General features: G+C 47.3%; 1 protein-coding gene across 1 annotated transcript; it reads left to right on the plus strand.

Annotated features, from left to right (window-relative positions):
* Positions 1-314: 314 nt before the first annotated feature.
* SHISA2 (shisa family member 2) lies at positions 315-6,655 on the plus strand. The gene is made up of 2 exons (XM_046664943.1): positions 315-916; positions 4,174-6,655. Exons 1-2 carry the CDS (start codon positions 583-585, stop codon positions 4,725-4,727), a joined length of 888 nt encoding a protein of 295 aa, XP_046520899.1. The 5' UTR covers positions 315-582; the 3' UTR covers positions 4,728-6,655.
* Positions 6,656-12,850: the final 6,195 nt, after the last annotated feature.

Below are 12,850 nucleotides of genomic sequence, written 5' to 3' on the forward strand. Positions count from 1 at the left end.
CGGCCGGCCGCTGCACTTGCTGCCCGGAGCCCTGCGCCTGCTGCCCGCCTTCGTGGCCCCTTCTCGCCGCCCGAGAGGGGAATAAAGGAGAGGAGACGCGCCCCGACTCGTGTGTGGGACCCCGAGGCTTAAACTCTGCGGCAGCCACCTGGCTCCGGGTGCACAGCGACGTGCCCAGCCGCCTTCCGACTGGAGTGAGCGTCCCCTCGGGGATGCACCGGGAGGGTCTTGTCGCGGGTGAAGCCTCCAGGGGCTGTAGGACGGCAGCCTCGGGGGCCCTTTGACTCTGCGCCCAGAGAGTTCCATCAGCTAGTGCCCACTCTCAAGACAGCCCCTACCGGGACCGGGCCACCCGGCTGAGGGAGGGGATGGCTTAGGAGCCCCCGACCCCGCAGCCCGGCGTCGTCGGCTCCCAGACGTCGTGGCAGAGGGCAGAGGCCCGCGCGGAGAGCGCCGCGGAAGGGACACTCAGCGAAGAGGTCCCGGCCTCCGCCCCGCTGAGACCAGGGTCGCCCGGGCCCCTGCTTCCCGGGAATCGCGCTGCGCCCTCTGAGACGCGCCGCCCGCGCCCAGGGTGGTGCCATGTGGGGCGGACGCCGCTCGCCCGCCGCCTCCCCTCGGAACGCCGCTTCCCTCCTGCAGCTGCTGCTGGCCGCGCTGCTGGCGGCGGGGGCGCGGGCCAGCGGCGAGTACTGCCACGGCTGGCTGGACGCGCAGGGCGTCTGGCGCATCGGCTTCCAGTGCCCCGAGCGCTTCGACGGCGGCGACGCCACCATCTGCTGCGGCAGCTGCGCGTTGCGCTACTGCTGCTCCAGCGCCGAGGCGCGCCTAGACCAGGGCGGCTGCGACAACGACCGCCAGCAGGGCGCCGGCGAGCCTGGCCGAGCGGACAAAGACAGCCCCGACGGCTCGGCAGGTAGGGTGGGCCAGGTCGAGCGCGAAAGGGGCAGGAGGGTTGGCTTTGCACGGACCTGGGAGCTTGGAGATGGGAAGGGAATTAGGAGCACTGACATTTCAGAAAAGGATCTGGGACCAGGAGGTGGTTGTGCGAGGTGGGACACCAATTCACTGCTCTGGGCCTCAGTTTCCCCATCTGTCAGCTAAAGAGTGACTTGGCATGGGTTTTCCGAGGATTCTCTAGGCTTGGATTCTCCACACGTCTAAGCTAGTGTGGGTCGCAGACAGCCCCACATTCCTCTTCTCCAGGGGCCTCTGTCCCCTCCCAGGTCTCGTGTCTCCATAGGTCTAACTTCTAGTAAGGTTACCGTCTTGGGAGCACCAAGGAAACGGTGGGGCGTTCCCTCACAAGGGGGCTGGCAGGGTTTCTGCCTGAAGGCTCCTCAGAAGGAAGGCAGCTCCTCAGGACTTTGTCCTGGGTGAGGCGCTTTACGGGACCACGGGGCATTCTTATGCTCCCGTACGCGTGGCTGCACTGTCCCCTGCCGCGTCCGGGGCCACTCTGGTTTCTGGACAGTTCTTACTACGTCAGACTTGGTTGGTGTGATATCATAGCGGTGCCCAACCCTGCTTTTTGTGGCTTTAATGTTTTTTAATTACCTTTTTTTTTTTCCAAATTGCCATCGCTAGAGTTAGAAAAATAAACAAATCCGGAGAGGAATTTGATAGGTTCCACTTCCTCCCCTCTGCACGTACCTCCCAGACTGGCTGCCTCGAGGCCCTACACCAATGTGTGTGTGTTTGGGAGGGAAGATTTAGTTCGCTTGTAGGGGTAGAGGTCAAAGGGCAAACATGTCACAGAGGGGGCATCTCCTCTCTTTTCTGTGACTGCTTATGTCAGGGAGAGGACTTTACCAGCACCCTGAGCCCGGAGTTTGGTCTGCCTGAGCGTTGGCGCTGGGTGGCGTCTGTGTTGGCGGCACTGTCCCCGGGCCCTGGTAGGGGCAGCTCCTTTCAGTGCCCTCCCCTTTGCAGTCAGGCATTTTATTAGCCAGGCTCCTCCCATTGTTCCACTGCCTTGAATCTGAGAGAGGAAAACCGGGTAATTCCAGAAAAGGGGCCGTCCTAAAATGCGAGCTCAGCCTTGCAGGGTGTGTGGCCGTCAGTAAAGCCCTGAGAAATGAGCCCGAGGCGGAACTGCTATCTTGATGCGTCTGCGGAGCTGGGTGCCAGAATGGTCTAAAAGTTGCGTTGACTTTGGGCAGATCAGTAGGCAGCTGACTTCTCGTGACGCCGTGTGAAGTGCATGGATGCCTTCTTCACTCTGCTTTTAAATCTCTTTTCCTAAAAGTTCTGTTCCTCTCCCTGCTCTTCTGCGGTTACCGCTGGGCACTGCCGGGGCTTGGCCGAGCGCTGCCTTCTGTACCCTGTGCCGTTGTTCACGCCTCCAGTTAAAAATCCTGGGGGCAGAACACTCCTTCCTCCCGAGAACTCATTCTGTGGACTCAGCCTCCTTTCAGCTAGTTTCTGCTGTAGCGTTTGGAGTACTTTTTTACCATCATTTGTTACTTATCGATAACATGGTCGGGGCTGCCATGCTCATTTCTAGAATGAAATATTTATAGCATGCGTAAGAAAAAGCCCAGCATCGTCTGCTCCCCTCCGCCGGCATTGGCCTGAGGAGGGCGCGCGATGAGACCACCGGCTGGCAGAGCCAGCTGTGCACAGCCTGCGCAGCGAGCGCGCCGAGTCAATCTGGGATTTACTCTGTTCCCCCTGAACGGCTCCGGAAACCTTCAGATGTCAGCCTTTGCTTAAATACTTACAAAGTTCGTCTTACTTATGAGACGTTATTTCTCCGTGACTCCATGTGACACTGTATTCTGATACCCCTGACTCCAGGAGTCCCAGAGCCGTCAAAAGGAGCTTGATCCGAAAGTCGGCTGCCCCAGCGGACAGACCGAGTGTGTTTCGTGCGTCCGATCCGAGGTGTGGGAGGACTGGGCTCCTCCCGGAAGCGCTGCCCTGCACCCCCGCGCTGGCGCTGTGCTTTGCCAGGACCAGCAAGACCTGGTCCCTGTCCTCATGTTTTCCAATCACGTAGTTAAGATCATCGGCAGGAACACAGCAAAAAACGTAGGTTCTTGGTAACACAGGGTGAAATTTCACAGAGGTGGTTCCAGGCATTCTGCAGGGCCTCCCTCCTGATTCTCTGCCCCCATCGGCAGGTGTGTGTAGCTTCTGAAAGCCCTGTAGTGCTAGCCCCATGGCTCCCAAAAGGTTTATGTAAAATAATTTAAAAATGGAGCTCACTACTAATTTCAGTAAAGTTTTTATTTTTCAGGATAAACCACACTTGTTAAATGTGATGCCCGTTGCTTTGTGCTCTGCAGGCTTTCCGCGTAGGTCTTCACGCAGAATCCTGTGTCATAACTCCGGGCATAACTGCACCATCTCAGCCACCCTGGTCCTTCCTGGGTGCCTCCTTGGCTCACTGTGGGTGCTCTTCCTGGAACAGATGTCTTTTTGCTCCCAACATTTGTTCTCCTTGGTGTGTTGTTTCATCCTGATCTGCTGCCTGGAATAACTTCCCTCCACAAGAGTCACTTCACTTCCCGCCATCCAGTGGCACATGCTAGGCCCACCACCACAGGCCCAGCCTTCAGCCAGACAAGGGTGGGTGGGGTTTTTTTCACCCTTCTTGGATGTCTGTGTCTTACAGACTGTTTTTGGAAATGGTCGTGGCTAGAGTCTGACCTAAATTTTTTATTTATTTGCCTATGAAAAGAGAATTTGCTAAAAAATGGTAAAAGAAGTTTGCAAGAAATATAAACAACTTTCTGGGGAAACAAGTCGTTTAAATAATTAAAACCGAATTCTATGCAGATCCTCCAACTATCTGTTGGGGCAGACTTAAGTTTGGGCAGTTCAGTTATTGTAGGAATTTTAGAACAGTCTTAAAACATTAAACTGATATTTTTGCTAAATTGGATATTTGCCTCAATCAGTGTTGCAGCTGGTGAGTGTAGCTGTAAGTATGAACAGTTTTGCTTTGGGGGGACTGCTCCATCATGCCTGTGGTACCCTATTGCCTTTCCTGAGCTCTTGATAAAGGACAGTGCATCTCGTGGGCTGCTAGTTAGCATGCAAACCCGCTTGGCCTAGGTCTTTCAATTCTTGGGATCAGTGTTGCTCAGTTATGTGTCTCCGCTGCCAATCACCAGGTTTTTACTGCATTCTCACAGTCAACCATAATGTTCTGATTTCATCCTTCAGTCCCCATCTACGTGCCGTTCCTCATCGTTGGGTCCGTGTTTGTCGCCTTCATCATCTTGGGATCCCTCGTGGCGGCCTGTTGCTGCAGATGTCTCCGGCCTAAGCAGGAGCCCCAGCAGAGCCGGGCGCCGGGAGGGAACCGCCTGATGGAGACCATCCCCATGATCCCCAGCGCCAGCACCTCCCGAGGGTCGTCCTCCCGTCAGTCCAGCACAGCGGCCAGCTCCAGCTCCAGTGCCAACTCTGGGGCCCGGGCGCCCCCAACAAGGTCACAGACCAACTGTTGCTTGCCCGAGGGCACTATGAACAACGTATATGTCAACATGCCCACGAATTTCTCTGTGCTGAACTGTCAGCAGGCCACCCAAATTGTGCCCCATCAAGGGCAGTACCTGCATCCCCCATATGTGGGGTACACAGTGCAGCATGACTCGGTGCCCATGACGCCTGTGCCGCCTTTCATGGACGGCCTGCAGACGGGCTACAGGCAAATCCAGGCCCCCTTCCCCCACACTAACAGTGAACAGAAGATGTACCCGGCTGTGACCGTGTAACACAAGGTGCCGGTGGGTTCCTTTACGAGACGGAGGAAGACAGGGAGGCCGTGGCCTTTGGAAGGATTCTCAAGTGGAAGTCTTCGCATGTTGGTGGTGTTTATAGCACGGTTCTTTTGGATGGTTTTATTTGCTCCCTAACTGTATGAAAATGTCTCTCTCTGAATTAGCATTTCTGGATATGTTTCATCCCAGTGCATGATTGATTTATGATGGAAAAAAGCATCCCCTGGAGATGGCTGTGTTGTTGCTGACGGTTGTGTGACAAATGCTTGAGCCCTTAAGTGCCCTTGAGGTATGGCTGTCAAAAGAATTTTGTAAACAGGTAGATTAAGGGTTTTTATTATATCGTTATTATTGTTATTTCTTTTTTGTTGTTTACGGTACCGGATCAGAATACCTGTTCTCTCCTTTTTACCTGGGTAAGTTTTTTAATAAGCATTCAAGGTTTAGGGGAAGACATAAAGAACACAATTATTATAAAAGGAAATCCAGCTTGAAGTCTGAGATTAGTCATTGATCTCAGTGTTTCACAGGCGCATCTTAGTTTCATTGTAAAAAGATATATATATTTTGTCTACTTTGTGATTTTTTGAGTCTATTTTGTGCTTTTTTACCCTGTGTAGAGGTCTTATTACAAAGTGATTTTCTACATTAAAAAGAGGCTGGAGGAAATTGTCTAGTTGCTTAAGCAATGACATTTCAGAACTCGGGGATTATTTCATCTTGAAGTAGTGGGTGGTGTGATAATAAAACCATTCATCCCCTTCTTGGTGGGATCATCTAATTTTCTGACTTCACAGTGACATCTGAGAAGTAATTACATGTTTTTTATATTGAAATCATAAACTATCACCTGCTTTCTCCAAGTTACTTTTAATTTTACCGTGTGGTCCGGCTTGGCATCTCGTCCCCTTTGGTTGTCAGATCCCCATTTTTGTGTAGTACCGAGTGCAGGTAATTGTCATAAAGGAAGATCAGCATTTCTGCCCAGATCTGCTCAAACGTTTTCTTGTTTCCCCTACAAAACCTCAAAGAAATCCTTTACGAAGATACTTAGTATAGCTTCTAAGCCATAATCTAAGATTTAGGATGAAATTTAAACCACCAATATGATTTACTTTGCAAATCTCGTTATCAAAATGGCGTATTTTTCAGGCACTAAGGACTGTTAAGTCAAGAGAAAAGCTTTTGAAAGAGATATTGCCTTTCTTCCCCCACAAAACTGGTTCTTGTTTTCCTCTCTTAGTTCTCAACAAGTGCTATATTCATTACCAATGTTCTGAATTAGGAAATTCAAGTGAATTTATTTGTATATTGTTTACTTATAAGAAATGAGGTTATGTGCAAATAGATTTCCAACTTCTAGCAAAACCAAGATTTGTAATTAAACCTTTGTAAGATATGGTCTTTAACACATTTATATCTTTATCTATAGTTTATCATCCATCTGTCTATCACCTGTCGAGCTACCCTATTTATCTCTCTCTGTCTCATGGCTGAATACTGTAAAACCATTGTTAGCAATTGGTCTCAACAAAGGTACTCAAATCAAAATTTTTTAATAACCAAAGGCAGGGGAAAATCATTTTACTTATTAATAAATATTTTATGAATAAATTCCTAGGGGAGTTGGGTTTTTTCATTTTCATTCTGCTTGGTAATTTTTCAGATGGTCTGTTAAACTTGTCAATAGAATAAAATTGCGAAAAATTTAAAATACCACTTTCTAGAACCCAGAGCTTGCCTTTAAAAGTAATTAATATCTGGGAACTTAGTGTGTGTGTTCTGTGAGTCAGACAGTATTACTTTACATGTTCCATAGGAAATGTTGACAACACAAAAGAAACAGTTTTTTGGAGATTATTATATCAGTGAATGTGTGTTCTGTGCATTGCCTTTTTTTTTTTTTTTAAAGATTTTATTTTTTTTTCCTTTTTCTCCCCAAAGCCCCCCGGTACATAGTTGTATATTCTTCGTTGTGGGTCCTTCTAGCTGTGGCATGTGGGACGCTGCCTCAGCGTGGTCTGATGAGCAGTGCCATGTCCGCGCCCAGGATTCGAACCAACGAAACACTGGGCTGCCCGCAGCAGAGCGCGCGAACTTAACCACTTGGCCACGGGGCCAGCCCCCGTGCATTGCCTTTGATGGAAGATTCGGCTTATCTAAGGAAGAAAAATTCCTGGAAATGTGGAGGTGAAAGGGACCTTAAAGATCACCCAGCCTAGGGATTGGCAAACTTTTTTTTGGTTAAGAGCCACGGAGCAAATATTTTAGGCTTTGCAGGCCATGTGGTCTCTATCAACTACTCAGTGCTGCTGTCGCAGCACAGAAGCAGCCGTCGAGGATACACCAACAAACGAGCAGGGCTGTGGTCCAGGAAAACCTTTCTGATGGACACTGAAACTGGAATGTCATACAATTTTCACATGTCACAAAATATTCTACTTCTGATTTTTTTCCCCAACCATTTCAAAATGTAAAGACCATTCTAATCTTGAGGGCTGTAAAAACCAGGCTGTGGTCCAGATTTGGCCACTCCCTAATCTAGTTCATCCTTACGCAGTACGGGAGTCCTGCAACTTTCCTGACAACCTTTTTTAAACAGAGGGATGGAGAGTGCTTGCTTCTCTTATAATAAGATTGTCTAACTTTTCCTTCTTTTCTATGTGGTAATTAAATATCATGATTCAAGCAAGAGTGCACCTTAATAAATGAAATGGGTTTTTCACTTAGTGAATGGTACTTAGTCTTTCCAAAAATATAACATCATTGGAAGCAACCTCAGACCTTTTCAGTTTTGGTAAGAACTGGAGAAATTTAGCTGAAAAAGTAAAAAAGTTCAAATACCTGTCTTAAGTATACCTGTCTTACTGTTGTGAAATCAGAACCTATACAGTGAAATACCTAAGTCTGTTGGGAAAAAAAGGGGTGCTTACAGATAGAAAAAATAGTTTGCTGCTGCACATTTTCTTCTATATCTAAACCTCAAGGGTTGGTTCATGATGGTTCCAGGAGAATTCTGTATCCCTGTGTGTAGGAAATAAAGTCAGGCCCCTTGAGTGCAAGGAAGAAGAAATCAACTGGCTCTTTGTCTCCATTTAAGAGCCGGAAACTAAGCAACTCCTGTCATTGCGGCTGCTGCTGGAAAAGTTAAAATTTAACAATAAAATCAACATCCAAAGCGGAGAGAAGACCGTTAGGGCAAATGCGGTTTGGTTTAGCATGTTTGCTCCGCAATACTCACCTTGAAGCTAGCCTTCCATTTCTGGTTTATGTTCTCAGAGGCTCGATGAATGAACTAGTCCATTAAATTTACTTTGAGCTCATCTTTTCCAGATTGCACAGTTTTACTTTCTGAATTCTGTGGCTGACGTTTTCTCCATGTTTTGTTTTTAACCAAATTGGGATTTAGGTTCCCTTCAGAAGCATTTCCTTCGTTAGAACGAAGCTGCCGGGGAGAGTCAGGGCAGATACAAGTGGACCGGACACGGGAGAGAAGTTTAAATTGGGCTAAAAGTTGCGATCGGAAGGAGTTTGGTGGAACACTACGTTCTCGTCTCGCTTTGGCCCCGACCTAGTCAGAGCTCTCACATTTAGTCCCCTTTATCTCAGAGTCTTTGTCTCTGTTTCCTGCAAATTCACAGTGGTCTTTTGCTTATAATTTACGGCTCTTGACAACACATATCCTCAGTGATTCATTGAAGCAATTAAATTAATGAACAGACACTTGCTTTTAGTTGCTTGAGCTTCCTAAATGCCTAAAAGGAATGTTTCTTTTTAATGGCCTCTGGAATTGAGACGTCTCGTTAATTTAGCCTGCTCTTCCTCCAGTCAGTCAGAATTGCAGCATGAAAATACGTAGTCTGTATTTTACTGCACTGTCCAGTGCAGACCTCTACTCACGCTATGAACATGGGGAGCTCCTTGGAATCTGGGGAGAGGGTTCCAACAGGCAGACTCTCAGTCGGAAATGAGATTCTCCCCAGATTCTCCAAGGACCCTGTCAGTCGTTAGGATGGAGAACAAGCACCCCAGGCATCTGCCTACCATACTGGACTTGCTGTGTGACTGCTAAGTAGATATATCAGCACTCATGGCTAAGTGAACTTTCTAGGATTTTAAAAAATGTGATCACTTCCCCATTTTGCTTATTTCCCTTGCTTTTTGAGCAGGAGGAAAAAACCAAAGCATCCGGGGGAGCAAACTCGAGTGGAGGAACCTTGAAGCACAGAGTGGGTGGTGGCAGTAGCTTTAAAAAGCCTGGGGGGGGGAGGGGGGGGTGTGGACTCCTGGGGCCTGCCCAGAGCAGAGCCTGGGAGCTGGGAGTGGGTCTGGACCTGGCCACTGGGGCAGGCATGCCCTTTGTGCTCAACTTTTTGCGTTTTTAAAAGGAGCAGCCTAAATATTGCAAGGAGGAATAAATCATGCATACAAATGAGAACACCAGTCCTTATCACTCAACCTTAATCCGCCTTTTCTTCTCCTTGCTTAGATGTGGAGCCCGGAGGACATCTCCATCCTGCCACTGGCTCCCTCTTTCTCTCTTTTTTTTTTTTTTCAGAACCGGAGATCAGCTATTTTCATTCAGCCCATTCATTCCAAAATACTTACGTAGAAATTTCTTTGCCTTCTGAAAAAATTTTTTAATTGAAAACATGAAATGTTATTGTGATTCAAGTGCCTTTCAGGGGTCGGGTAAGTGAAAGATGACAAAGAATTAGAAATTACCAACTGTTTTCCTGAAAATTACAGCAGGTCTATGTATGTGAGTGTGTTGATTTCCATTGCAGGCCTCTACCCTCTGTTCTTCTGCATAGAATCATTTATCACTGAAAAATGGAAGAATTAAACCCTAGAAAAGCAGTCCCACCTGTCTAAGATGTTAGCTATTTTTGACTATTAGCTGTAACCCCACAGCACCATGACAGAATCGCTTTGTAATAAAATTACCAAGTTTTATGTGGGCAGTTGGTTGTGAGGGTCACTCCGCTTTTCACAGTGAAATCTTCAGAATGCCTTCTACATTTATACCCCAAATTGAAGGACCTAAACGCAAATCAAGAGCAAGGAATTCAAAATTAATGCTTCTTGAAAAAACTTTTAAATGAGAGATGATAAAAGGGGTAAAAAGTTTATGATGGCAGCCTTAAGATTGATTTTAAACATAAAACTTGCCTCTTAATTTCAACCATCTTGAAGTGTAGGTCTTTCCATTTAGAAAAATCATGGGTTACACAAGACAGTATTTACTCAGTAGACATAACAGCTGTAGAAGAGTGATTGCCATCTGTAACATGTATATAAAATCACCACATGTGTATACATATGTGTACAGAATGATCACAGGAAAATTTGAAACAGAAACAACTTATTATATGAGGCTATCTCGTCCAAGACTCTCGTCTTATTTCTTGGCCGATTTTTTAAAACTGGAGTTTGTTTCAGTGCTCAGCTTCTCCCGTCTCGGTTGTAACTGGTTCTGTCGAAGCTCCTCTGGAGTTGGATGGACCCAAGTTAGAACCCATTTCTACCGCTTACGGTGTGGCTTTCAACGTGAGCCTTTCTGTCTTGGAACCTCAGCGCGCTCTCTGTAAAAGGGGGTTAGCAACACCCAACTCCTAGGCTAGGTGTGGGGACAAAGGAAACAATATAGCACGGTGTTAGTGGCATCCAGTGGGTTTTCATAATACACATATAATTTAACTTCTTTTCAGATATTTTTAACCTACCCAATATAAAGAAGTACATAATTTATATTGACAAAATATGTAAATATATATAGTTCCTTATAAGAGAACTAGCTTAGGAGATTTTCCTTATTTCTTGTTTCAGTAACTCATCAGTTTTACCTGGGTCTAAATTCCTTGTGTTTTTAGTTGCCTGGGAGACTTGTATAGAATTGGTTTCTCTGACCCTTGAATGAATACTGCTCTTGGGAATGCCCTCACCGGCCTGTCTTATTTCTCTGCACTGTTGCTTTGCAAGTACACAGCTTCTCTCATCCCCAGGTCTCTGCTAGGTTTGGCTATTCCTACCGAGCATTTCTAGCCTGCCACTTGGCTTCTCTCTGAGCCACTCAGGGTTCAGTCAGGAACACAGACTGGATCATGTTATTTTAATTTTCTACTGAATTTTAACCTCCACACAGTAGAGCACACACATCTCAAATGTCCAGATCACAAGATAGAACGAATCCAGTTGACAGCTCCCTTCAAGGTAAGTGCTCCTCTGATGTCTGGCACCACAGATTAGCGTTACCTGGTTTTGAACTTCATGTCAATGGAATCACACAGCATGGACCCTTTTGTGTCTGGCTTCTTTCACTCAGTGTTATGACCAATGTTAAATGGAGCAGGAGTTTGTTTTCATTGCTGTGTAGTATTCCATCTTATGGATATGCCATAATTATTTATCCACTCTCCTCTTGAGGGGCATTTGGGTTGTTTTCAGATTGGTGCTCTTAGGAATAATGCTGTTAGGAACATTTTTAAACATGCCTTTTGGTGAAGAGAAGCACTCAGTTCTCTTGGGTGGAATTCCAGGAGTACAATCGCTATGTCATAGGATATATGTGTATTTGTGTTAGGAGACAAGGTCATTGTCACACTGTTTTTTATTATTATTTTGCTGAGGAAGATTAGCCCTGAGCTGACAACTGTGCCAATCCTCCTCCACTTTATATGTGGGACAACACCACAGCATGGCTGATGAATGGTGTAGGTCTGCGCCCAGGATCTGAACCCGTGAACTCGGGCTGCTGAAGCAGGCTGCGCAGAACTTAACCATTATGCCATGGGGCTGACCCCCACACCAGTTATTTTTAAGAGCGAATTTGTATGAGGAATTGGGCAAACAGGTGTTAGAGACCTGAAACAGCAAAAGGAGACACAGCGGCAACACAGAGCTAGTAACTGCCCCCAGCAGTTACTACCCCTAAGGCCAAAGGAACAAAGGGGAGAAGTTGGGGCTATTAGCATCTAGGAGCTTGAAGGAAAGGCCCTGCCATGAGCAGAGAGGGGCACTTGCTGAGTGTTGCCCAGGGAGATGCAATGAGGCTGATTCTGGGAACGCCACAAAAAGCCGGCAACTGGTACCATCTGCTGCCGGGGTGAAGGCTGTGACTGTGGATACTGACTGGGCAGTGGACAGACAGGACCTTGCCCTTCTGCTCCTCCAGCCTGGCAGTCTCCCTGCAGTTCCCCTGTTGGCGGAACCCAGCCCGTGGCCAGCAGGCAAAGGGAAAGGGGCTTTGCAGTCCCACCCCAGCATCACTCGGTGGGATTGGAAGTCAGTAATTGGCATCCTTCAAGCTGAGGCTATGCCTTGTGGCTCGAATGGCTCTCTGGAGTTTCCTCCTCTTTCTGACGTGTATGTTGCAAATGTATTAATCTACTCACTACGACTGTATATAAAGTCAGTGATCGAACAAAGTAGTTCATTCGTCCCATTTTAACGCAAAAATAAGAACCAAATGCGCCATCAGAGTTGAGTTTAACAGCATTCCCTGGGCACTTGCATTGCTGGGGACCTGGCAGGCTTCTCCATTTTTAAGGTACAGTACAGACGTTGGAGGAGCTGAGAGTCAGATTCAAATCTGTCTTCCATCCCTGACAAGTGTGGACCATTTCAGAGACCTCTGAGCTTCAGTGGGTTAAAGTGGGCCTCACGGTCACATCTACACATGGGCAGTGGTGCAGATTAAGTAACATAATAGGACAGTGCCTGCCACCACAGCTCTCTCCTAACAGGGTATTGCTTCTGTAGGCTGCTTTCCAGGGGCTCTGCTTGTATGTAAGTGGTACGGGTTTTTGGTTAAATTTTAAACCATCTTTAAAACCTCACCTAGCCACATTCTACTGGGATCCGTTTGTTGTTCCTCTGTTGTAATGTTATCCAGTAATCCTTGGAAATCCGTCCACAGGAACTTGGAGTAGAGCTTAGGTAGGGGACCCTGCTGCTCTCTGCTCCTTTCACAGACACTGGGCGTAATTCCTCTTTGTTCTCCGTTCCCATAGCACTTGCTTATACCCTTACGTCATGCTGCCTGGTGCTGTATTTGTGAACATGTCCCCTTAGATGGTGAGTTCCTTGAGGGTAGAAACCAAGACTTCATCTCTAAA

Source organism: Equus quagga, chromosome 6 (genome assembly GCF_021613505.1).
Source record: "Equus quagga isolate Etosha38 chromosome 6, UCLA_HA_Equagga_1.0, whole genome shotgun sequence".
Taxonomy (NCBI): Eukaryota; Metazoa; Chordata; class Mammalia; order Perissodactyla; family Equidae; genus Equus; species Equus quagga.

Bases quoted from the DNA above. Each gene is read 5' to 3' on its own strand.
- SHISA2 (XM_046664943.1), top strand. From the start codon at position 583: ATGTGGGGCGGACGCCGCTCGCCCGCCGCCTCCCCTCGGAACGCCGCT. The intron at 917-4,173 runs GTAGGGTGGGCC...TTCATCCTTCAG, and splicing joins CAGCCCCGACGGCTCGGCAG to TCCCCATCTACGTGCCGTTC.